Raw genomic sequence first — 24,527 nt, forward strand, 5'->3', positions numbered from 1 at the left:
TGTAGGAAAATATCTTCAAGACCTTGTGGTAGGTGGTGAATTCTTAAAGGAGATAAGAGGAGGACTGAGATGGCCTACTGATGTTTAATGTATACAGAGGTTTTAATTAGTTTCACTGTAAAAGTGTGGAAATGTATAGGATGGTAACAAATAGTAACAGCTAGTTAATAAATGAGAATGTGGCTGAAAATGGTAGTCTAGGGATATAAATGCCAATTGACATAATACTGGAGAATAATCTAGGAACTAATTAGCACAGTAAACCAAGAGGTGGATGAGAATTGTGGTTGATGGTACAGAGGCAATAGTGTCTTTTGTGAGCTTGAGCAAACATACAACATTACTGCAGGGTGTTGGGAATGCATGGGAAAATTACAACTGGAGTGACCTATGCACTGCGGTTAGCAGTAATAATATAATATTCTAGCATCTATGAGAAAGATGTACTATGTTGATAATGAGGCAGTATGGAAAATGTGAGTCAAATGTACACTATGGACATGGTAACAATCAGAGGATATTATCTGTACCAAATGTTCCACCAGTGTGGTGTGTTGAGAGAAGAGTGTTGTTTGGTAATTGTGCAAATGCACATTATTGTTTTTACAAGTTTCCAACTTGTCATAAAAAAATACACTTAAAAAAATAATAATAGGGTGGGTTGCAGGAAAAACACATCAAATATATGATAAAGACTATGATTAGTAGTAAGATTTTGACAATATTCTTCCATAATTTGTAACAAACATCTCATGATAATGCAAGGTGTTGGTGGAGGGTTGATGTATGGGACCCCTGTATGATGTTATGCATGTTTGCTTTGTAAGGTCATAACTTTTACTATACGCTTAATTGATTCTGTATGTTCATACATAAATGATATAAAGATAGTAAAAATAGGGAGGGTTGGGGGAAAAATACTTTGGTTAGTAGTAATATTTTGACAATGCTCCTTAATCATTAGTTAAAAAGATTTAACAACAATGCAAGGTGTTAGTGGTAGGGTGAGTTATGAGGGTCTTGTACGGTGTTATATATGTTTGTTTTGTAAGTTCACAACTATTATTATGCACTTATTGTTTATGTATGTTTGTGTGTGGGTGATATATTTTAATAAATTAATTTAAAAAAGAAAAATATGTACAATATGATCTCATTTTTATAAGTAAAATACACACACATTTATATAGTACACATGCATAAAAAACTCTGGAAGATACACAGCAATATTGTAGGAGTGTTTATCTTTGAATTTCTGGAGCATGAGTCATTTTATTTTCTTCATTATGGTAATATTTATTTTCTAATAGATTTTTAGCAAATACATATGCTTATGTAATTTTCTAAGCTGATAAAAGAACATGTTTCTTCATCAAATAATATTATTGCTTATGGTTCAAAAAGATAAATATTCCCCACATAAATTATTGTCCACTTCCCATTCATTCCGCAATGCACCAAACAATGGCTTTTATAAAAAAACACTGCATTGTGCCTCTTTTTAACAAAACCACCTTGACCATCCCTATAATATCTTTCTGAAAACACTGTTTCCTTGATTGTAAGGAATCAATCAAGGAACTGAACCCAGACCTTTAGCAAATTCTTCTCAGACTCACTGTCTACATGCTCATCTCAACAGCTTCAAAATTTGTGTTCCCTAAGGTTCCTTCTTTGGTCCTCTTTAGACGCTTCTTGGATATTTCCATCTACTCCCTTGCCTTCAGCAAGAGATGACTTCCACATCTATATAGTCATCCTCCAACACTCCTGTGAACGCCCAACCCATATCACCAATTATCCACTAGACATTACCTCAACATGAATCTAAGATGCAAGACATTCTTCTTTACCTAAAACACACAAAAGCAAAGGTCAGGTCTGGAGGAGATCTATTTACTAGGAAATGTCCTAAGAAGGAGGGGAACTAACCAGCTTGCTGAAAGTAAAACACAACTGATAACTCAAGCACAGCAGTCTTGGCCTGATTTCCAAAGTGGCTGAAACCAGAATATCCTTGCAGTCAAGCAGAACAGGGTAAAATATCATTGAACCCAAGCTGGAGAGAATCACTACCCTGTGTGGTGCTTCTTTGTATTTCTCTCTAGTTCCCCCAGAATTTCCATAATCAGCATAGAATATTTTTGTAATCAGAGATTAGAAAGTCAAATATTAAATGTTTGTTTTTTAATCTACAAATTGTGGGTCACATACATACACTCATTTATTTAATACATAAGATACAGAGCTGTCTCAATTAACGTAAAATAAGTTCTCCTTAAAAATGGAACAAATAACACTGCCAGGTCAGCCAAGAAAGAGTGCTAATGTTCCATTTTTGACATTCAAAACTGTGTAACGCACGGAAATATTTTTGTCTTTTTACTTGTTAATTATGAGGTCTGAAGTATACACCAGTGTTGTTTAAAAATGGAAAAGGGTTAAATACTTAAATTTCCTACTGGATCTTGAGTGTGGCACAATGATGTGCCAAAAGAAACACATCTGGTCACATTGCTCATAAAAGTCTACTGCCAATGGCAGGCAGTAATATCTTGGGGAAGATGGATTTCTTTTGAAAAAAAGAACTCTTTGACAAGTAGCTGCTGTCATTGGAAACTGAAGCTAACACATTTTTTTGATGTATTTTCTTGATGGAATTGTTTTTTAGTCCCACATATTCAAGTACCAATATATTTCTCTCTTCATATTTGAAAAGAAACATTTTGACAAAGGATAAAGATTTGGAAGCATATACCTTACACTCGCCAAGGGTAAAAGAAAAGCCTGCTCTACCAACTTCTACTTGGGTGGCAATAATTAAGAAATAGGCTGAACACCTTGGGACAAATCAAATATCTTTTGTTTATAAAGTTAAAGAAATTCTCTCTCTTCAAATGTCTTTCCTTGCTCAGGTAGACTAAAAGCCAAAACAAAAACCAGAAAGTAACAGTATGGATGTTCTAATTAAAATATCTGAAATAGCACTTTTATTTAAAACCTCAAATGGTATGAGATTATATCAATAACATGTGTGACCCTAGCTAATAAGTACTGCTACAACATACATGTTTTACTTTTGAGAATTAAACAGCAGTAAAACAAACTTTCCTTGATAGCATCTACTATACCAATATCAGATACTGAGAAGGAAATAACATAGCCTGAGTGTTAGTTTAGGCTGGTTAAGTTAAGAGTTAGTTTAAGGAAAACTTTTTAAGAGCAGCTTCCTGCCACAGATATTCTTTCTTAAATGACAACATAAACAGCACTCGAGAATGAGAAACATAAACTCTAAATGCTACAAAATGCTTAGAAAAAGATGGAAAAAACCCAAAAGTCCATCAACAGATGAATAAATGGATAAACAAAATGTGGTATATCCATACAATAGAATATTATTCAACCATAAAAAGAAATGAAGTACTGATGCATGCTATGAGATGGATGAGTCTTGAAAACATTATGCTAAATGAAATAAACCAGATACAAAAGAAAATATATTATATGATTCCACATATATAAAATATGTAGAATAAGTAAATTGATAGAGACAAAAAGCAGATTAGAGGTTACCAGGGACTGAGGGGTAGGGGTTATAGAGAGAATTATGGCTTAATGGACATGGAGTTTCTGTTTCGAGTGATAAAGTAATTAATGCCACTGAATTTTATGCTTAAAAATGGTTAAAATGACAAGTTTTATGTTGTATGTGCAGGTAACCACACACAAAAAAGCTTAGAAAGCAATTCCCCTAGTCTGTGGGCAGCTAGTTAAAATAATTAGTCCCAGAAAACTTTGTCAACTAGAATTAAAGATGCACAATAATGACATTATATATAAGATGCCCATGGGTTAGAAAATATTATAGAATTCTAAGTTATTGCAGTAATATTAATGAGTCAATCCAGAATAACTACAATTGAATTGGATATCTAAAAGTTACAGCTTCAAGATAAGAATTCATTCTGTGGAAAATTTTGGCCAAAACAGAAAAAGTAAGCTATTAAGCCATTCTTTTAATGCAGACATCTCGTCTTCTACTCTTTGACTCAGAATACAGCCTAGATAACAATCTCAGGTGTCTTTGGTATCGCCAGTTCCTGTTGTTTACTCCTAGCTGACTGCAATCTGATTTCTGTGCTATGTTTCTCCTGTCTCAGCAACAAGTCCAGGTGATATGGAAGAAAAGGAAGACCAGAGACAAAAAAGATTTTAGGAACCCAAGAAGTGCCTCGCCTGCTAACTTCACGATCCAAGAGAACTCAGAAACCAAAGTAATATCTATTTTGTATTTCTTAAACAATGTCAGTGTTAATCACCAAAATAGGCATTGATGTAACACCTCAAGCATAAAATAGTAAAAAAAAAAAAAAAAAAAAAAAGATTTAATCAGCTGAACAGTCAAGAAAATGCATATAGTATATCTGACACTAAGACCTCTGTTGAGTTTCCACTACTTTATTTTTTTTAACAAACATTTATGAAATACCATAAAACGTGCTGTGCTAGACATTGTGCAGAATTCAGAGATGAGTAAGGAATCCAGGTGAGGATAGTGAAGTGAGGATAAAGCACAATAAACCAAGTGTTATTATAGATATAAAAGTCAGAGAGGGAGAAAGACACTATTAATTGCAAATGAAAAAGCCTTCACAGTAAAGGTAATAATGAAGCTGAGTCCTGAAAGTTGCATAGAATTTCTATAAGTTAAAGAATGGAAGGAAAGGACATTCCAGGATACAAGCAGAATATAATCAAAGACTCAGAAGATGTAAGCAAAAGTGAAGTACAGCATTCTTGGAGGAAAGTAGTGAACATTGAAGCTGAAAATGTACAAATAAAATTTGTAACCTAAATGTGACGGATTAGGAATGGCAAAGTGTTGGGCAAAGGAGAGAAGGGGAAGCTTTCTGGGACAGTTATCCCCAAATCTGGCTGCACATCAAAGGTCTCCTAGAATGTTTCTCAGACCCCACCAGGAGCAGGAAATTGTATTTTTTCAAGCTCTCCTGGTGATACTGATCATCAGTCACATTCAGGAACCACCAGGGGTTAGCACGACCCCTTTGGTGGTAGAGCATAAAGAACTGCTTAGGAAAGTAAGAAAGTTAAAGGAAGGAGATTAGTTTGGAAGTAAACACCATAAATAATCTAAGCAAAAGATGATGGGGCCAAATTGAAGAGCCTAGAAAAGGGGAAAGGACTAAAGAGAAATACAGGTAGAAGAGAATTTACCAACTATTGAGATGCAGGGTTACTGGGAAAAAAAACAAACCTGGAAAGTTACTTTACGGCTAAAGGAACAGGAAGGAAGGTAAGTACGCCAAAGTGAGAACACACAAGAAGTGGCAAATGTGTGCAGAAAAAGACATTAAATTCAGACACACTAAGGTTGAGTTACTTAATCGAATAGGAAATTTGGTTTTAGAAATTTAAGAAAATTCACACTTCATATTTCAACATACACTATTTGCTGGCACCTCTTCCAGTGTTGCTCTGTGCTGCTACTTAACCATGTATTATTAATTAACTTTGGTAGTTATGTATCTCTCTCCTTAAATGCATTAAGGGCAAATAATATATATCAGGCATAGCGTTACAAACTTAAAAGGAACGCAATAAACATGTATTAAAAAATAAATGTGGGAACTGAAAAAAAGTTTAAGGTTTAAGATTTCATCTAGTCTTTTTACATTTTAAGAGAGAAAAGAGGAAAAATAGTTCTCTCTGCCTTTCTTTCTAAAGATGTCATAATTCTTTACCTTTGCTGCCAAAGCTTTTAAACTGTCGAGGAATCTTTGCCAGAAATCCTTGAAGAGTGGGCGGTCGATTTTCTTCAGGCTCTCTTTGGTGCTAGCATCCACACTGACATATAGCTGGGTAACTGGATTGAGGTTCCTTGGTAATGTTAAAAAAAAATAAAAATAAAAAATTATGCCTACGCCAGGCTTTTCATGATGCAAAATGTGGGATCTTTAATAGATGTGGTGATTAAACGTTTTACTGAGTACAGAGGCTTCGATTTCTCCCAGAAAACAAAAGCAATGATCTTAACAATGTGATAAAATGGGATGTCCTTTGGCTATTTTTTAAAAGGCTACACACCATCCCTAATAAATGGAAAACCCTTAATTATTTAATACCAATCCCTCTTCAAACACTAGGTTTCAATGGAAAATAAACTAAAGCAGGATCTAACTTTAGGTCTCAGCATTGGCCCAGAACAAGTAGAAGGTCCTCTTTGACTTCAATTTCCCCATAAACTCTGCCACTCAAGACTCACCCACTTGAAACCTCATAACCATGCAGTGGGGCCTGTGCTGATGGGGTACCAGCCATCAGGAACTAATGAAGTTTTCTTAGGAATGGAAATAACCCAAGGGCACAAAATGCATCCATGCCTCACCTGGGGCTCTGAGTGTTACTCAAGTCAAGCCTTGTGTGGGCAAGCACAGACCTGCTCAGGGAGCTTTAAGCAATGCAGAGCTAGGACAATGGCAACCAAGCTCCTACACAGGGGCTTCACCCAGAGAAAAGTGTATGCTGCAGATTCTTAATTTTCCTTGCCTTTTAGTAAATTTCCATGAGGTTACACCATTCATTCTCCACTTGTTTCAAATTCACTGACTCATTTCATAATTCTACTCCTATCTAAACCAGATTTCCTGTGTTAGATTTTAAGACTAGATTGTACTTTTTCCAAACCATCTACTCTTTTCTCTTCAAATGGATCTCATAATTCATTCTCTTCATTGAATGCATTTAAAGATAACTAGAGAAGATAAAAATTTCCCCTTAACAACTTTCTTACCAAATCCTCCCATTATTGATTTTCTATAACTATTCCACAATTTGCATTTACTTCTAGAATGTTACTTTTGCATTTTGCTTAAAATATATGTACTTTTAAAAAATGAGCTATAATTCACATGCCATAAAATTCACCATTTTAAAGTAGACAATTCAGTGGTTTACACACTTTTGATATTGCTCAGTTATCAGCCTTACAATTCTTTGACCATAAGATCGTAAAGGGTAGGAACCATATTTTTCTTTTTATCTGGCCAAACAGGCAGATACTTAAAGATACTTTCAGTTGATCTTGTTGAGTTCAGCTGACTGAATATTTAAGGGAATGTAGCTAAAGCAAATGCATGCAGTAATCTGGCTTAGTGACACAGGAAAAGAATGAGAAAGAAGGGTCTAAATACAAAGTTATTAAAAGTGGAGAAGCTATGACCAAAGTTAAGGAAAAGGCAATTAAAATAGCAGCAGACTCTCATGTCCGTTAGCCCTCTGCCATATGCAAGTACAAAGGAAATACTTAGAAGTTCAATACTGTGCAAAAACTCATGCAAAGTGCATCAGTTACCAAAAATGTAAAACAGCAGCAAGCTGTAGGGGCAGCATTCCTTAATAGGTACTGCTGGCTACCATCATCTAGTACTTACAGGACTTTATCATAAAGCTGCCTGATGCAAAATGGAAACAGGCCTGACCTTTTGACTATGCCACCATAACCACTTAAGATTATGAACAGTAAATTCCAAAGGCCAGGGTTATTTTACAAACCTCTATCATTTACAAAAAAAAAAAAAAAAAAATAGGAAGCTCTGGACAGTTTATATGAAAGGTTCGAGGTGCTACAATCAAGGAAGTTAACAGGGAACAGGGGAGGAAAGGAAAGGTTCCTACAAATTATAGACCTCATTCTGAAGGGGCTCAAAAACACATTAAAAACCTTGGAGAGGAAAACGGACTTTGGCCCAGTGGTTAGGACGTCCGTCTACCGCATGGGAGGTCCGCGGTTCAAACCCCGGGCCTCCTTGACCGGTGTGGAGCTGGCCATGCGCAGTGCTGATGAGCGCAAGGAGTGCCGTGCCACGCAAGGGTGTCCCCCGCGTGGGGGAGCCCCACGCGCAAGGAGTGCGCCCGTGAGGAAAAGCCGCCCAGCGTGAAAAGAAAGAGCAGCCTGCCGAGGAATGGCGCCGCCCACACTTCCCGTGCCGCTGACGACAACAGAAGCGGACAAAGAAACAAGACGCAGCAAATAGACACCAAGAACAGACAACCAGGGGAAGGGGGGAAATTAAATAAATAAATAAATCTTTAAAAAAAAAAAAAAAAAAAAAACCTTGGAGAAATGATCAGAGCCGCGGGAATATAATTTCTGCCTAGCACTGTCCTCTACATTCAGGACAGGCAGGAAAGCACCCACAATGATAATTTACCTGTCTCCTTTCCACACAGCAATAGCATTGTTGTAGTTCACAAAAATCAAGAAAATGCTGCATTCTTAAAATTATAATGATCATTTCTGTGTCTGAGAAACTCACAAACTTTTTGGCTTTCTAGCTGTAATGACTGCTTACCATTGCCGATAAGAACAATTTAAAGGGACAATACTTAAGCTATACAACCACTGGCGTGGAGAAGCCACTTCTTCCAGTGGAGAAGCCCAATCTCCACTGAAAACACACAATGAATCTTTTTTTTTTTTAAGATTTATTTATTTATTTATTTCTCTCCCCTTCACCCCCCACCCTGGTTGTCTGTTCTCTGTGTCTATTTGCTGCATCTTCTTTGTCCGCTTCTATTGTTGTCAGCAGCACCGGAATCTGTGTTTCGTTTCTTGTTGCGTCATCTTGTATCAGCTCTCCGTGTGTGCAGCGCCATTCCTAGGCAGGCTGCACCTTCTTTCGCGCTGGGCGGCTCCCTTACGGGGCACACTCCTTGCACATGGGGCTCCCATGCTGAGTTAAGAATGTCCATATATACAAATGCATAGAAACTAAACATAAATCTCTCTCCCTTTTTTCTTCCTGTAGAGATGATTAGGCATAATTCTACCTCCTGAGAAAGATTCCTTGGAAGTAATCAAGTATATAGTAAGTTTGAAGCTACTTTTAGACAAAGAATAACTGACCCAAACATCTGACATTATTAAAATCAGAATCTCTGAGACAATTTGGGACTATCAGATCAGGCTAAATAACTTAGAATGATGATGATGATGATGATGATGATGATGATGATAATGATGGAGGAGGAGGAGCTTATGTCCTGTCCTCATGTCCTCCAAGAAGGTTTAGTTTGGCTTGCTTGACACTTAAACAGACAGTGATGCATCATGTCAGTGCTTTAGGAAGTAAAATGGCTTTGAAGGATGGATTAGAGGGTAAAGGGAACACAATGCCCAGGTTGTTCTGCAACTTGCTTTTTTTTCTATTCATTACCAATCTACCAACCCCTATCTGTAATTCCAAAATCCAAAAAGCTTTAAAAACCAAAAGCTTGTTTTTCTAAGTTTGGAGTCAAACTTTGGGTATAAAACCTGATTTGCCATAGGTTGTTTACAATCTTTATTTTTCCACTTAAGATACACTTTGTTGCAGAACTACTTACATGATGTTACATAGCTAGAGAGGTCACATAAAATAAGTATATGCACTGTATTAACTTCTAAAATTCTGAAACACTTTTGGGCACAAAGGATGAGATTGTGGACTATACATGTTAGAAATCCTTTGTATCAATACATAAATACTTTTTTTTTTTTGCTTTGCTTTTTTTTTAACGACTGCATAGTATGACATTGTATGAATACATTGAAATTTATTAAACCAATCCACTATTGGTTGACCCTGTGGCTATTTTCAGTCTTTCAGGCACACTACAATTATTAAACTTTTGGCATGTCATTTTGCTCATGTGCAAGTATATCTGCAGGGTAAAGTTCCAAAGGTAGATTGATGGATCAAACATTATAAGCATTTACAATTAGGGGAGACTGGTATAACTGTCCTCCATTGAAGTTATACCAATTTACTCTTCCATCAACAAGACATGAAGTATACGTCCCCATAGCCTTGCAAACAAGTGTTATCAAAGTTTTGGAGTCATATAAGTCTGCTGAGTAGAAAAGAGTATCATGTAGTTTTAATTTGCATTTCTCTTAATGTGAGTATTTTCATTATATGGTCTACTATCTTTGTTTTCTTATGTGTGCTATTCTGATATTTGGGGAGGTTTGTATTTTTGCTCCTTTGGTTATATTTTTAATTATACATGTACACTCTTTCTTTAGATAATATCTTTTAGTTCCCCACTATAGGCACTGATACAAAAAAAAAAGAATGCCTCCTCTTATACCACTCAATTTTAGTCATTAATATTGTCTCTCTTAGGATCTATCTTTGTACTGTTATATATGCATATGTGTTTATTACTTTTTTTAAGTGGGGGGTGGTCAACCTTAAATTATATCCTTTCACTCCCAATTATTAAAGAAAAAGTACTTAGTGAACACATTCTAACTTCTACTTCTCTCCCACTCCCCCATCTGCTTTTAATTTGAATTATTTCAATGCTGTCAGCTGATACAGCATTCACCTTATGTTCTGTCACCCAGCAGCCACAACTGTTTTCATCTTAGTTCTATAGCCTTTTCAATGCTCATCATAAATCCTTTTGCCATAGTTTTCTTGGCCATGCCTTATCTGGCTAAAATTTGTTCCCTACTATTTTCCTGAAGAAGCAGTCATGGGAACAATATAACCAAGTTCTTGCATGCTATAAAATGACTCTAAATATAAAATATATTCCACATATTTTCCCTTGACTGTAATCTCGCCAAAAAAGGTATGTTGAGGCCCTAATCCCCAGTACCCCAGCACGTGATCTTATTTGGAAATAGGGTTGTTGCACTGGTGTCCCAAGAAGAAGGGAAGAAGAGACACAGATGGAAACAGAGAGAAGATGGCCACGTGACAAGAGATGAGAATGAAAGTGCTGCAGCTGCAGCCAAGGGACACGGAGGACTGCCAGCAACCACAAAAGCTAAGAAGAGGCAAAGAGTCTCCCCCACAAATTTCAGAGGAAGATGGCCCTGCCAACACTTGGTTTTGGACTGCTAACTTCCAGAACTGTGAGACAATACATTTCTGTTGTTTTAAACCATTTGGTTATGGTACTTTGTTGGGTAGCCCCAGGAGACTAACACAATGTATTACTCCACCCTTTCCAGGACTGAATTTTGTTTTGGAGAAAAATCTGAAGTTAGACAGATTTTTTTCTTCTTACCTGGCTACCCAATGGATTCTTTCATCATCTTTAATACTATAAACTTACTAGGATATGTCTCCGTGCTGGCTGGTGTGGCACACAGTATGCTCTTTTTAATAAGTAAATTTCAAGTTTTTTCTCAGGTCAGGAAAACCCGTTATATCTTTAAATATCTATACTGTTACACCATTTTCCTCTTCAGGAAATCCAATTATACATATATTAAATCTCCTTGATCTACCTTTTTTATCAGTCAGGATGGCCAAATCTCAGAAGCTTAAAACCATAAATTATTTACTAATCATTTATGCTGCACTTCTATTGTGGTTGCACTGGGTATTCTGTTTGAGGTACCAAGGCTGCAGGAAGGTCTACTGCTGAACTTCCAAGACTGCTGAGAGAGAAAGGGAATATGTAAAATTTTATACCAACTCTTTCAGTTTACACCCAGAGGTGACAACATGATTTCCATTCACATTTAACTAGACAAAGCAAATCACATGGCCATGTCAAAAATTTCTTCAGGGCATGGGAAAAAGCAATCTAAATGACTGCTCAGGAGACTGAGTGTCAGAAGTATCTGATGAATTGCATTAATGACTACCCAAATTGTGTAACTATTAATTTCTCTCTAATCTTTTAAAATTCTCTTTTAAAAATTGTTTCATTTTAGTTTTCCTAATCTCTTCTTTCATTTTTGTAGTATTTATTCTCCTTTTTAAGTGCAAATATTCATTTCTACTTCTTTCCTGGTTTTCCAGCTGACATTTATCTCATGTTGTTTCACCATCCCCTCCCCGATTTCCTTTCTCCACTGCATTCTACGTTCATAATAGCAATTTGGTCATGAATTTTTTTTTCTTAATTCATGGTAAAGTATTTGGCCACAATTTTCATCCTATTTCATGGCAACAATTTCAGAAAACCATTCTTTATCTCTTGACATGTGTCAGATATCCTTTTATTGCCTCTCAGCTCCACATTCACCCTGCAGTATTTGCTCTATGGTACTGGACTGAACTCTTTAAAACACTTCTACTTGCAAAGAGTATGATGCTCAGTTTTGTGGTAAGGGCCACTGGGGAGACACTGTAGGAGGAAGGGGTTTCTCAACCTGGTTTGGGGGCTGGTATATTTCACTGCTTTGTTGCATGGTTCTGTCAGGGGCATGTGGATGTGGGGTCATCCAGTGGCTCTTTGCCCACCAGTGCGAAGTCCCTCAGTGAACTAACAGCCCTGGCCTGGCAAACCACCTTGCCAGAGTTTCCAAACTTGTGAACAGTGTGCACCCCAGGCCACGCATTTACTCTGCCATCAAGCAAATTCTTGACTCTCAGACTCTGCAAATCTACCTGCCCTCACAGGGTTTCCTCCAGGGCTCAACTTTCACAGCAGCACAGTCCTCTCAGTACTGGGCTTGCATAGAGCTCTCTTCTCCAGTTCTTGGTTCCAGCAGCACCCAGGGGCCCACAATGGTGCCCCAGAAGGCAAATTTCCAGCACTTCCCACTAGCGAGGCAGGTCAGTGTTTTCTACGCCATCCAGTAAGCCACAGCTGTACCTTTTCCAACAAGGTATAGGAAGCCCCTTCATTGGGCACTTCAGCCCTAGGGATTGTGCCTGCTCCTTGTATCTTCTATTCCAGTATTCTTCAGAATTCTCTTTAACGCTCACTAGCCAATTTACTGTCATTCCAATGCCCTATTATTAATTCTTTAGATTAAACTCTCCCAGTGGAAATTACTATGTGGCTTCTGTCTCCCAGTTGGACCTTGACTGATGGAGTATGCCTTGCTTCTCTACCAGGTTTTGTACTTTGGGTCAGTCCTTTTTAGATAATTCATCATTTAATCAGTTTGATTTTCATAGACCAGTTACAGGATCCTATAGGTGGTAGGGTGATAGAGTGCTTGTCCCAAGTTTGACTTCTAGCATTTACCAACCTAAAAACTCATTCCTTCTGTGCTGCCATAACGAAAGACAGCTTCCTACAAATAAGGCTTGTCCACACAATTTTTTTGTGCAGCACTGCCTCCTGTTTCTCTAAATCGAATAAGATCCAATAGGGTCGCTGTAGCCAGTACCTCTTACCCAGGTTCTTATACTTGTGATAAACTCAGAGAGTGTAACTTTAGACTTAAAGTTAAGGCTCCATACTTTTAGAAAAGGTATTTCTTGTTGATACTTTTTGAGATATTGTCACTGCCCTCCCACTGCCCACCAGCAATTTACAATTCTTTTTGCCTCTTCTCCTGTGGGTACTATCTGATCTCAGCTGCTTTGGGTAGTCCTTACATTAATGAATTATGAAATCTCCAGATATTATCTCTCCTACTTTCACGGAAAACTGAGTTTGCAGAATTGTTTTTCTGTTCTCTTTGTTCCTTTTATATGATCATGGGGAAAAGGAGAAATTATGACTTAAATAGCAATGTGGAGAGAGAATCCCCTAAATCCTCTGAACCATGAGGAAGTTGATGAAGAGAGAGGAATGAAAGATAAATCTAAAGTTCCTAATGGATTTTTAACTCAATACTCCAGATGGGAATACAGGATAAAAAGGGTCAAAGTTGATGTTAACTTTGTAAATGTCTAAGGAAAAGCTGATAGCCATTCTATATCTTAGAGGAACTGACAGATTCAGATTATTACCTCAAAGCTTAAGGTGTTTACTACCATTCATTTAAGAGCCTTCTGCAAATTTGACTTAGAGAACCAATTATGCATTGGTTCTGACTGTATTGAGAAAGATCTCAGACATTCTCAAGCCATGTAAGGCGTTATCATAAAAAGTGCAAAATGACAAAATATGCCTAGAAAGAACTTGGGTCTCCATGTATTTTCATTTCCAGAGCCATAAAACATATATTCACCAATTTGACAAAAAAAAAATATTAAAAGATAATACAATCCTGTTCCCCGCCTCCAAGCAAGACTAATAAGAATGGATTACACTTGAAATCTCCAAGGGCAGGAGAATACAGGACTGTGGCTGCTAGCTCTATGTATTGTAATAAGCCTGAGAGCTATAAAACTCCCATAGCATCAAAGGCTCACCATAAATTGATTCTCAACTGGGAGAGAAAATCACCTCTGAACAACATCCCAAAACCCACTTTACTCCACTAGAAGATTATATTAATAAAATACGCACCCCCCCCACCTCCCCCAAGAGGGACCATACAACTCCATTCATCCACTGGGATAGTTCTCTTTTTCTTTTTGATTTGTATTTCTTTACATAATCTCAAAACAAGTCCTCTTTGGGTTATATTTGATACACGTATCTTCTACTGTTTCTTGCTTTTTGTGCACTTAATGGTGTCCTTAGATGAACACAATTTCTTAGTATGACTGCAGTCCAGTATATCAATCTTTTCCTTCAGGGTCAGTACTTTTTGTAACTAGTTGTGATATTTCTTTCCCCAAACTTATATTTCCAAAGTTATCTTCTGGAAGTTTTATTGTTTTCACTTTTACTTTAGATTTAAAATCAACCTGGCATTCATTTTTGTGTGTGATATGATAGATGGGTCAAAAATCAATTTTTTCTGTATAAAGATCCAGTTGAGGGAAGCAGCCTTGGCCCAATGGATAGGGCATCCACCTACTACATGGGAGGTCCCCGGTTCAAACCCTGGGCCTCCTTGACCCATGTGGAGCTGGCCCATGTGCGGTGCTGATGCGCGCAGGGAGTTTCCCCCCGGTAGGGGAACCCTAAGCGCAAAGAGTGCACCCCATAAAGAGAGCCGCCCAGCACAAAAGAAAGTGCAGCCTGCCCAGGAGTGGCGCTGTACACACGGAGAGCTGGCACAAGATGACACAACAAAAAGAGACACAGATTCCCAGTGCCGCCGATAAGGATGGAAGCAGTCACAGAGGAGCACACAGCGAATGGACGCAGAGAGCAGACAACTGGGGGGGGGAGGGAGAGAGAAATAAATTTTTTAAAAAAATAAATCTTAAAAAAAAAAAGATCCAATTGAACCAACACAATTTATTTTATTGTCCTTTCCCAATGTTCCTCAGTATAAATTTTTTTTATAAACTAACAGTCCTCTGCATTTGCTTTTCTGTTCCACTGATCATTTTGCATATGTATACAAATATCTAATGTCTTAACTAATGTAGCTTTATAACAACGCTCTTTCTTAAATTTCTATTTCTCTCCCCTCCCCATCCCCCTCCACCAGGTGTGTGCTCTCTGTGTCCATTTGCTGTGTGTTCTTCTGTGTCACTTGTATTCTTATCAGCGGCACTGGGAATCTGTGTCTCTTTTTGGTGCATCATCTTGCTGCATCAGCTTTCCGTGTGTGCAGCACCACTCCTGGGCAGGCTGCAATTTTTTTGCACAGGACAGCTTCCCCTTACTGGGTGCACTCCTTGCACCTGGCTCCCCTACGCAGGGGGGACACCCCAGCGTGACACAGTCCTCCTTGAGCACATCAGCACTGCATGTGGGCCAGCTCACCACACAGGTCAGGAGGCCCTGGATTTGAACCCTGGACCTCCCATGTGGTAGGTGGATGCTCTATCCATTGAGCCAAATCCGCTTCCCTATAATAACTCTTTATATAGGCCTGATTAAATCTTTCCACCATATTCTTCTTTTGGAGGTTTACCTTTCTACATAAAAATCTTGGAATTAACTCTCCAAATTCCACAAGGCAACAAATAAAGAAAGACTACACAAAAGTCGTGGGATTTTGATTGGGAATCCACTGAATTTACAAAATAAGGGAAGGTGACATCTCTACCCTATTGAGTCTTCCAAGCCAAAAGCATTATATATCCCTACCATTTATTAAGACTAATACCATACAACATAAATTTCTGCAATTATAGAAATATTCTGTATCTATGCTGTCCAATATGGTAGTCACCAGTCACAGGTAGCTATTAAGTACTCGAAATGTAGTTAGTACTGAGGAATTGAATTTTAAATGTAATTTTAAGTAAAATGAATTTAATTTAATGTGACTAATGGCTGCCTTATTGAACAGCATAAATAAAAACCTTTATTTTCTCTCAATAATGCTTCCTGGCTTCTTGTGTATATATATATCTTAAGTATTCAATACACTTACATAAGAAACTGATGACTTATTTTAGATTGTAACATTGAAAAATTTCTTATACACACAATTGATTTTGTCAACCCTCTTTCAACAACTTCAACAAACCCACTTATTAATTCTAATAATTTTTTTGAGATTCTTTCTGATATTCTAAACATACAATCATATGTGCAATGACACTCCATATTCCTTTCTCATCCTAGGATCCTTTAATTTCTTTACTTTGTCTTATTGCCTTGGCTGTTCTCTCCATTACAATTTTGAAAAGACATAAAGATTTAAATATTTGACCGTTAATATAATTTGACCACAAGATTTTTGCAAATACTCCTAAGTTTACTTCTACACCTAGTTTGCAAATAGTTTTTACATGGAAAGAAATTTTATTAAGTACTTTTTTTTGGTATCATATTGGAAATTAAGAAACTATTAAAAATACATACTGAGAATGAAATATTCTGGACATTTCATAGAAATGGAATCATGTATTATCTGGCCTTTTGTATGAGGCTTCTTTCACAAAACATAATATTTTCATGTTGCAACATGTATCAGTACTTACTTTCTTTTAATGGCTGAATAATCCATTGTATGGATATACCCACATTTTGTTTACACAATCATCCATTGATGATGGACATTTGGGTTATTTTTATTTTTTGACTCTATGAATAATGCTGCTATGAACATTTGTATACAAATTTTTGTGTAGATGCATGTTTCTATCTCTTGGGTATAGACTTGGAATGGAATTGCTGGGTCATATAACTCTAACTTTAATGTTTGAGAAATTGCAAAACTGTTTTCCAAAGTAACTAAAGCATTTTATCTTCTATCAACAATATGCAAAGGTTCCAATTTCTCCACATCTTCCTTTGTCATTATCTGACTTTTTGATTACAGCCAACCTCCTCAGTGTTGAAGTACTCACTGTGGTTTTGACTGGCATTTCCCTAAGGCCTAAAGCACAATCTCAAACACCCTAACTCCATGTCTTTGTGAAGTTCTTTTGTTAAAAAAATATTTCCTACCTCCCCACAGACCGATCCCTGCCATATTTTATGATACAAATTAAATGATGCCTTCTCTAAGAAGTATTAATATTACCCTGCTTTCTCTACCTGGAAAAATTCTTTTTTGCATCCCCCTATCAGTTTATCTCTGCCTCATTCTTTTTACCCATGTTATCCTCCCTAACAAAACAGACCATGATGAGTAGGACTATCTCTGTCCCTAAAAGCCCAACATTTGTATGTAAGTATTCAGTAAGTCCTTTTTGAATAAATACATAGTAGGCTTACTTTTTCAAACACAGATTCAAGCAGCATATTTCAATAGGCTGGACTACTCACCTGATTTCCATGGGGAACTGTGCATTTGTGACCAGGAAGCTGGAGATTTTACACTGGTGGAGTAGCTTCAAAAGTCTGTTGATTTCTGGGTACATTATTGGTTCTCCCACAAGGGACAAAGCACAGTGTTTTACTGTCATTCCTTCTTCAAAGCGTTCTGCTTTGACACCCGGTACTCCTGGAGAACACAGTGAAAAGGAACAAGCTAAGATGATTCTCTGGTTTTTAGAGGGAAAATTCATTTTTGATACCAATCAAAGAATACAGAATGAGACCCAGAGAAAAGAATTTGAATTCTTAAATCAGAAAGATCAGGCAGCAATCTCTTCTTCGTTTTTACTACTAATTTCAACATATATTTACACACACACACACAATCTACTTGGAAATAAGCCAGGTACAAGCAAATACCCAAGAGATCAAATCAACCTACAACCTTAGTAATACAGGCTAAAACGAGAAAAGCCTACGAGTGAGAGATATCTTCTTCCATAACTATCTAACTGCAATTCTAAGAATGTATTTCATGTCAGCTTTTTTGATGAATAAATTTTTAGGTTATTGAAATAATGAGACATTAACTCACATGAGTCAAGGTTTTAATAAAACTTGATCCTTAACTCAGTGTGTTGCCAAGACAACTCAGCAATAAGCATAAAATTTCCTATTTTTCTAGTGACTGAAGTAAAAAAAATGGTATTAACTTCAATGATCCCTTGACCAGAGGAGGGGAAGGATGGAGTTAACCTGAATTCTCACATTAACCTAAAGTTCAGGAAGTGGAATGAATGCACATTGACTACGTGCTTGCCACTGGGAGTCAGATGTTGTGGGTTCAAACTGTGGCTCTACCATTGAACTAGTTTTATGCCCTTGGTTAAGCCCATACCCTCTCCAAGGTCATCTCCTCCTCTATACAATGGAGAATACACACACACACATATATGCATATATGTGTATGTGTATATGCATGCATATATGGCTATTAAAAGAATTGTCAAATAATTTACATAAAATACTTGGTGCAATGTGAAGCTCAGCACATAAGCATTAATAAATGAAAAAAAAATGTTAGCAGCAAATACTTTTATTAGTAACAGTGATTTGAGAATTGAAATACAAATAAAATTATTTTAACTACTTAAATGAAATAGTAATTCCATTCAATTCAACAAATTTTATTCATCACCTATTATAGATCACCTACTATGTGACAAGCACTGTTCTGGGTGCTTGTAATCTGTCAGTAAATAAAACGAAGACCCTGCCTTTGTAAAGCTTACATTCTAGCAAATGTGAAAGACAGAATAAACATCAAACATAACAGGCAAGTTCTACAGCAGAGCTGTCCAAAACAACTTTCTGCAGCAAAGGGAAGGTTCTCTCTGTGTGCTAACACGGTAGCCACGGTCCACATGTGACTCCTAAACACTTGAAATGTGGCTAACATGACTGAGGAACCAAATTTTTTAAATTTCATTTTCACTAATTTAAACAGCTGTGTGCAGCTAATGGATACCACATAGAAAATGTGTTTCTATAGCACATTAGAAGGTTATAAGCATGTGTTAAAGAAAAGTAGACTGGCAGTAGCAAGAGCAAAAAGAAGCCACGTTGAAAAAGTGAGCTCTGACTTGCAGGAGATGAGGGAGTGGGCCAAGTGAATAGAGTAGGAAAGCATTCCTGGCAGAGGAAAGAGCAGAGCATGAGCCTTAAGGTGGAAGCACGCTGGCATGTTCGAGGAATCCGAGTAGAATGTATGCCGCTGCGGGGCTTATAGTGGAAGAGTGGCAGAGTCTAATGTTCACTTTAAACGGATCATTTTGGTGCTACAATGAGAACAAAGGGGCAAGGACAGAGGCTAACCTGCCAGGATGCTATTATGTAATCTAAGCAGGAAATGACGGTGGCTTGGACCAAGGTGGTGACGGTGGAGGAGGCATGAAGGAGTCCTCAGCTGGCTCCCTTTTGAAGGTAAACCTAACTGGCATTTCTAGTGGATTGGGTGTAGGGAATGAGAGAAAAAGAGGTGTCGATGATATCCACCAAATTTTGGGGCTGAGTAAATTAAAGAGTTGCCATCAACTGAGACAGAGTAAGGAAGTCTTGGGTATAATGGATATGGGGGATGAGAGGCAACATCTCAGTGTTCAATTTTAGGCATAATTAATCACTTCTTGGCCTTCTGGCTAAGATCAAGTATAATTTTAGGCAAATTAAGTTCGGTGGTGTGTCTGTTAGACATCTGGATTTGTACACAACACTCAAATTTGGATTGTGGGAGCAAGGAGTGGGTCGGGAAATACTCATTTTGGTAAGTGGGATATATTTCAAGCCATGGAGCTGAACAAGACCACCAAGGAAGTATGTGTAACTAGAGAGGAGGACCAGGGACTGAATCTTAGGACACACACACCTCTGGGGAGAGGAAGAGGAACCAGCAGAGACTCTGAAGACACAGCCAGGAGGTAGGAGGAAAACCTAAAAGCAAAGAGATCAATTGCCATCTTCTCTAGAGAACTACAACTAAAAATATCTTATTTGCCCATTTAGACAACAATAAACAAAAACTAAGACCGAAAAAAAGAAAGGGGGCCTTGTGCATAAATCATTTAAAGTAATGAATCTGCAATTTAGTATTATCCCAATTCTCTCTCAATAGCAAAGCATTCAGAAAGATATATAAAACCTTGGTTTTATCCTTCATAAAGGAGCATTTCTTTCTAGTTTATGCTGTCAGAGGCTACTGCAGAGGTCATCTCCAAAATAAGGCTCCAGGGGCCTCAATCTCATGCCTTCTTTCACTGTCCTCAAGGAAACATACCAGAAAATAAGGCATCCTCTCAATTTCTTACAGAAAGAAGTCCTGACGAAGAAAGACAACCCAGGGAAGAGCAGACACTGTACCTAAGAAGCGAATCAGCAAATCCACCCAGATATTCCCCACTAGGTGATATCCTACCAACACACACACACACATAGGCACACAACGCTATCTGTTCTCTTTATGTTTCCCTAAACCTTATCCCTTTCACAAACTAAAGTCTGCTTTGTTATTCTAATTTTTTATGTTTTTTACTTAAGCCTGTTCTCTTGACATTTCTCTTATCCTGAGCGGCTTCCTAATCCTGGATAATCACAACTACAGTCAACAGATTAATTAAAATGCATTCCTTATCCTCGCTAAAAGATGTGAAAGCTGGAAATTAAGATTCCAGAATTTTTATCCTGTCACAGTAATAATGACCAATACACAAATAAACATGATATATTGTTCCACACATAGTACTCCTATGTCTAAAGTTTGTACCAATCAGAACTAAAACATTCTCTTCTTCTCATAACACTATGGTTCCTAGCCAAAGATTTGCCAAGAACCCTTCCTGGCTGAAGGTCAGATATAACATACCTTTGGTACTGCCATTTTCACTGGGAAGTTTTTTTAAAAATAAGCTTCAGAAAACAAATAGCAGGTGGTATTTCTTCCCAGTTCTACATTTCTTTTTAATATGTATTTCAACATACCTGTTTTGTGAAAACCATCTGTTGGAGAACCAGTACTTTTTTTATATTACTTCGCTTCTAGCTTAAACTATAGATAAAAACACCGAGCAACAAATGATGTCTTCTTCATCTTTGCATCTTCAGCATTGAGGACATTCCTGAAAGAGTTATCGACTTTTGCTGAATTGTGGGAAAACTGTGCTAAAGAAACCTCAACCTCCATTCTTGTGTACTTACGAGGGGCAGGCAGCATTTTGAAAAGATGCTGACTTGCACTGAAGTGCTGACCTACTTTCAATCAATACAAAATTAATTTTGCATGGGTATAAAGGGAAAAGCAAATAAAGGTCATGAGAAGAAAGATATTTTAATGATTCAGTGAAATAACTGAAAAGAGAATGATTGCCCTTGGAATTGAGAATAGCAGCACAAAAGGGAAGTATTTAAAAAATTAGAGACTATCTTCAAATAGCTTAGGCCACTTAGCCCACAAAGCTAAAGCTGGAAACGTGGAGACAATAAGCAACAATGTCCACAACCAATGCCATCCTACATAATAATAAAACCCTGGACCCTAGGGAGAGAGCAGAACCATCAGCAGGTATTCTTCATCATAGGGTGAGAAAGCACACTAGAAAAGAGAGGACTCCAAGTGACAGTGAGGAAACGATGAACAAGCTAGAAACATGGCTCTCTAAAGAGAGACCAAAGTGGAGCTGTCCTGAATATAACAAGTTAAGCAGAAAATAATGAAATGGCCTCAAGTGTTTGAAAACTGCCTAAAATTGCCCATTTACAAAAGGAATCCTGTTCCCAAACATTTCTGTTTAAAGCCTGAAATTTATATGCCCACAGATTCAGTACTGTAAAAATGGAGAGTATATTAACATGCAAATCCTTTAACAACAAATTAATTTGTAATATATCTAAACTATAGAATTAGTAAATCCATTTCAATATCGCCTATTCAAATTCAAGTATTTTTTCCAGTAGGAAAACATATTCCAAGTTCCAACTAAGGAAATTAGAAACACAACTTTTAGTTTTTTGTTTTGTTGTGCTGTGTTGTGTTTTTTTAAACACAAGAGAACCTAGGATAATCGAAGGCAGAACTAGTTTCCCAGAGGGCATCAGTAGATGGGCAACCCTACATCTGTATGAGATAAGCCACTTCTCCAGGCCAATCCCTATTGAGGAGTTAAAGTTTGGGGAAAATAGACAATAGACCCTCCAGAGGTGACTGAAACAAGGGGAAGAGCTACATTTCTGCATCTTTAGAGTTCCAAAGTAGAATCTACATCAGACCTGCACTCAGATTCAGGTAAGGCTACTGGGGCCAGAAGAGGTACCATGATTTGCCCACAGTCTTAGCCTCAACATTCTTAGCTGAAGCACAACCAACACTTTACTTTCTGCCTAGAGCCAAGAGGATAGAAAACAACCAATATTCTGAAATACTAAAATTCTATACAGTTGTCAAAGTTATTAAATATTTTTTAAAAGAAAGTAACTTTTTTTTTCTTTTAAGTGCTGCGGACTACCCATCAGTTTCCCAGTAGAGTTTGGGATTCTTCCAAATTATGTATTTCATTTTTTAATAATTAGGGGTTTTTCTTTTCAAAGACTGTAGCTTCACAGCAAGATTTACTGTGCTTATTACAGCAATGAGACAGATTTTCAAAAAGTAATGACTTAATTTAAAGTTCAGAGGGAAACATTAAACAAATAGCCATCACAGTCCAAAAAAACAGAAAATTAAATAGGTTCTCATTCATTGTGAAAATACAAATACATAACAAGCAAGAGCTCTCTTGTGCCCAAGGGCCACCTGTCCACCACACCTTCCAACACACACCAGTCTTCTACTAGTTTCTACTGCTTTCCCATCCTGAAAAGTGTGGGTGTAAAACTATCAACCAATTCCAATATTAAATTCTACTTAGCACCTTTATTGTTGATTAAATAAAAACATGGTTTGCTAACTTGGTAATATTTCATTAAATCAATTAATGAAGGTATGGGGAAAAAAATAAATCTTTATGGAAATTACCAGTGCAAAGTAGATACGCTACAAAACTGTTTTCTAAGAATGAAATTGGCAGCAGGTGTTGAATTTCAGGGGATCATTCCCTCCCCCTTAGGCATTCTAATCCCTAGTCTGGATTCACTTGTCCACAGATATATTGTGTTATTTATGCCTGAAATCCCATATTCTATCATCCTCCTACAAGACGATATATATTTGAAAACTCATTTGTTTGTTTCTTTGAGCCATGGGTACTTTAAGACAAATCATTTGGCACAACCACTGATTAAAATAAGCACACAGTTAATAACCAGATATACACTTTTCTATATAGCACAAGCTCCTCAAACAACAACTTCAGCAAACAACAAAATACTTAGCTCACTAAGCTCACCTAGCACATTTTACTGCTGTGTATAAAGTCCCCATCATGACTTATTCATTATCTATTTCCATTTAAAGTGGTGCTCCACCTTTGTAAAAAGGCTCCTGTCAGAAAAATTACTATCAAAACTCAGATCCTCATTCTGCATCAAGGACATCTCAGAATGGAGAAATGAATGTCTACTCCCAGGGCTGCTTTCTCTCCACACAAACTGTCTGGGACACAATTTGTTCAGGGAGATTCCAGAATGTCCAGGAAACACAGATCCTCAGTCATCATTATTTAAGGGCTCAAGTGGTTCTTTAAACACCAAACCAAAAACATAATGGAATATAAGGATAAAATTACTGTCATTTGCCTGTTCTTGACATTATAATCCAAAAGTAAATCAGACTTTGCCTTGAAGTTTATTAAGAAGGTATAAGGTTTGTTTGAAGATCAGCAATTATTAATTAGAACTTTAACCAATCAACAATGAGTCTTTAAGCTAGTTAAATGCCAGAGGTGAGACTTAGTTCTTCACTGAATAGTTTCATTTGATTTCCCAAAAGCCTAGCAACAAATATTTTTTTCAATATATTTTTTTTTATTTTTAAAAGATACATAGATCACATTAAAAAATATAGGAGACTCCCATATGTCGCCCTCCCCACAACCCCCACTTTTCCCACATCAACAACTTCCTTCATTAGTGTGGCACATTCATTGCGTTTAATGAATACATTTTGGAGCACTGCTACACAGCATGGTTTATAGTTTACATTGTAGTTTACACTCTCTCCCAGTCCATTCAGTGGGTTATGGCAGGATATATAATGTCTTGCATCCATCCCCGCAACATCACTCAGGACAATTCCAAGTCCTGAAAATGCCCCCATATCACATCCCCCTTTTTCCCTCTCCCTGCCTTCAGCAACTCCATGGCCACTGTCTTCACATCAATGACACAATTTCTTCCATTGCTAGATTCACAATAATTCTATAGTAGAATACCAGCAAGTCTACTCTAGTTCATATTCCATTCCTCAATCCTGAGGACCCTGGAAAGGCGATGCCCACTTCACTTCTCACCTCTTATCTTACCTTTTTTTTTTTTTCTCATTATGTCTTCAAAGA

The 24,527-nt window shown here is 37.3% G+C and overlaps 1 protein-coding gene across 1 annotated transcript in view; it reads right to left on the bottom strand.

The window, feature by feature from the left end:
* LOC101442617 (S-adenosyl-L-methionine-dependent tRNA 4-demethylwyosine synthase TYW1) overlaps window positions 1-24,527 on the bottom strand; it is a 207,021-nt gene that overhangs the window by 110,030 nt on the left and 72,464 nt on the right. The window contains exons 12-13 of the mRNA XM_004460697.3: window positions 17,497-17,674; window positions 5,766-5,901 (exon numbers count right to left, since the gene is read on the bottom strand). Coding sequence (XP_004460754.1) covers window positions 5,766-5,901; window positions 17,497-17,674 — 314 coding nt within the window. The remainder of the gene's footprint in view (window positions 1-5,765; window positions 5,902-17,496; window positions 17,675-24,527) is intronic.

The sequence above is a fragment of the Dasypus novemcinctus genome, chromosome 23 (assembly GCF_030445035.2).
Source record: "Dasypus novemcinctus isolate mDasNov1 chromosome 23, mDasNov1.1.hap2, whole genome shotgun sequence".
NCBI classification, from domain to species: domain Eukaryota; kingdom Metazoa; phylum Chordata; class Mammalia; order Cingulata; family Dasypodidae; genus Dasypus; species Dasypus novemcinctus.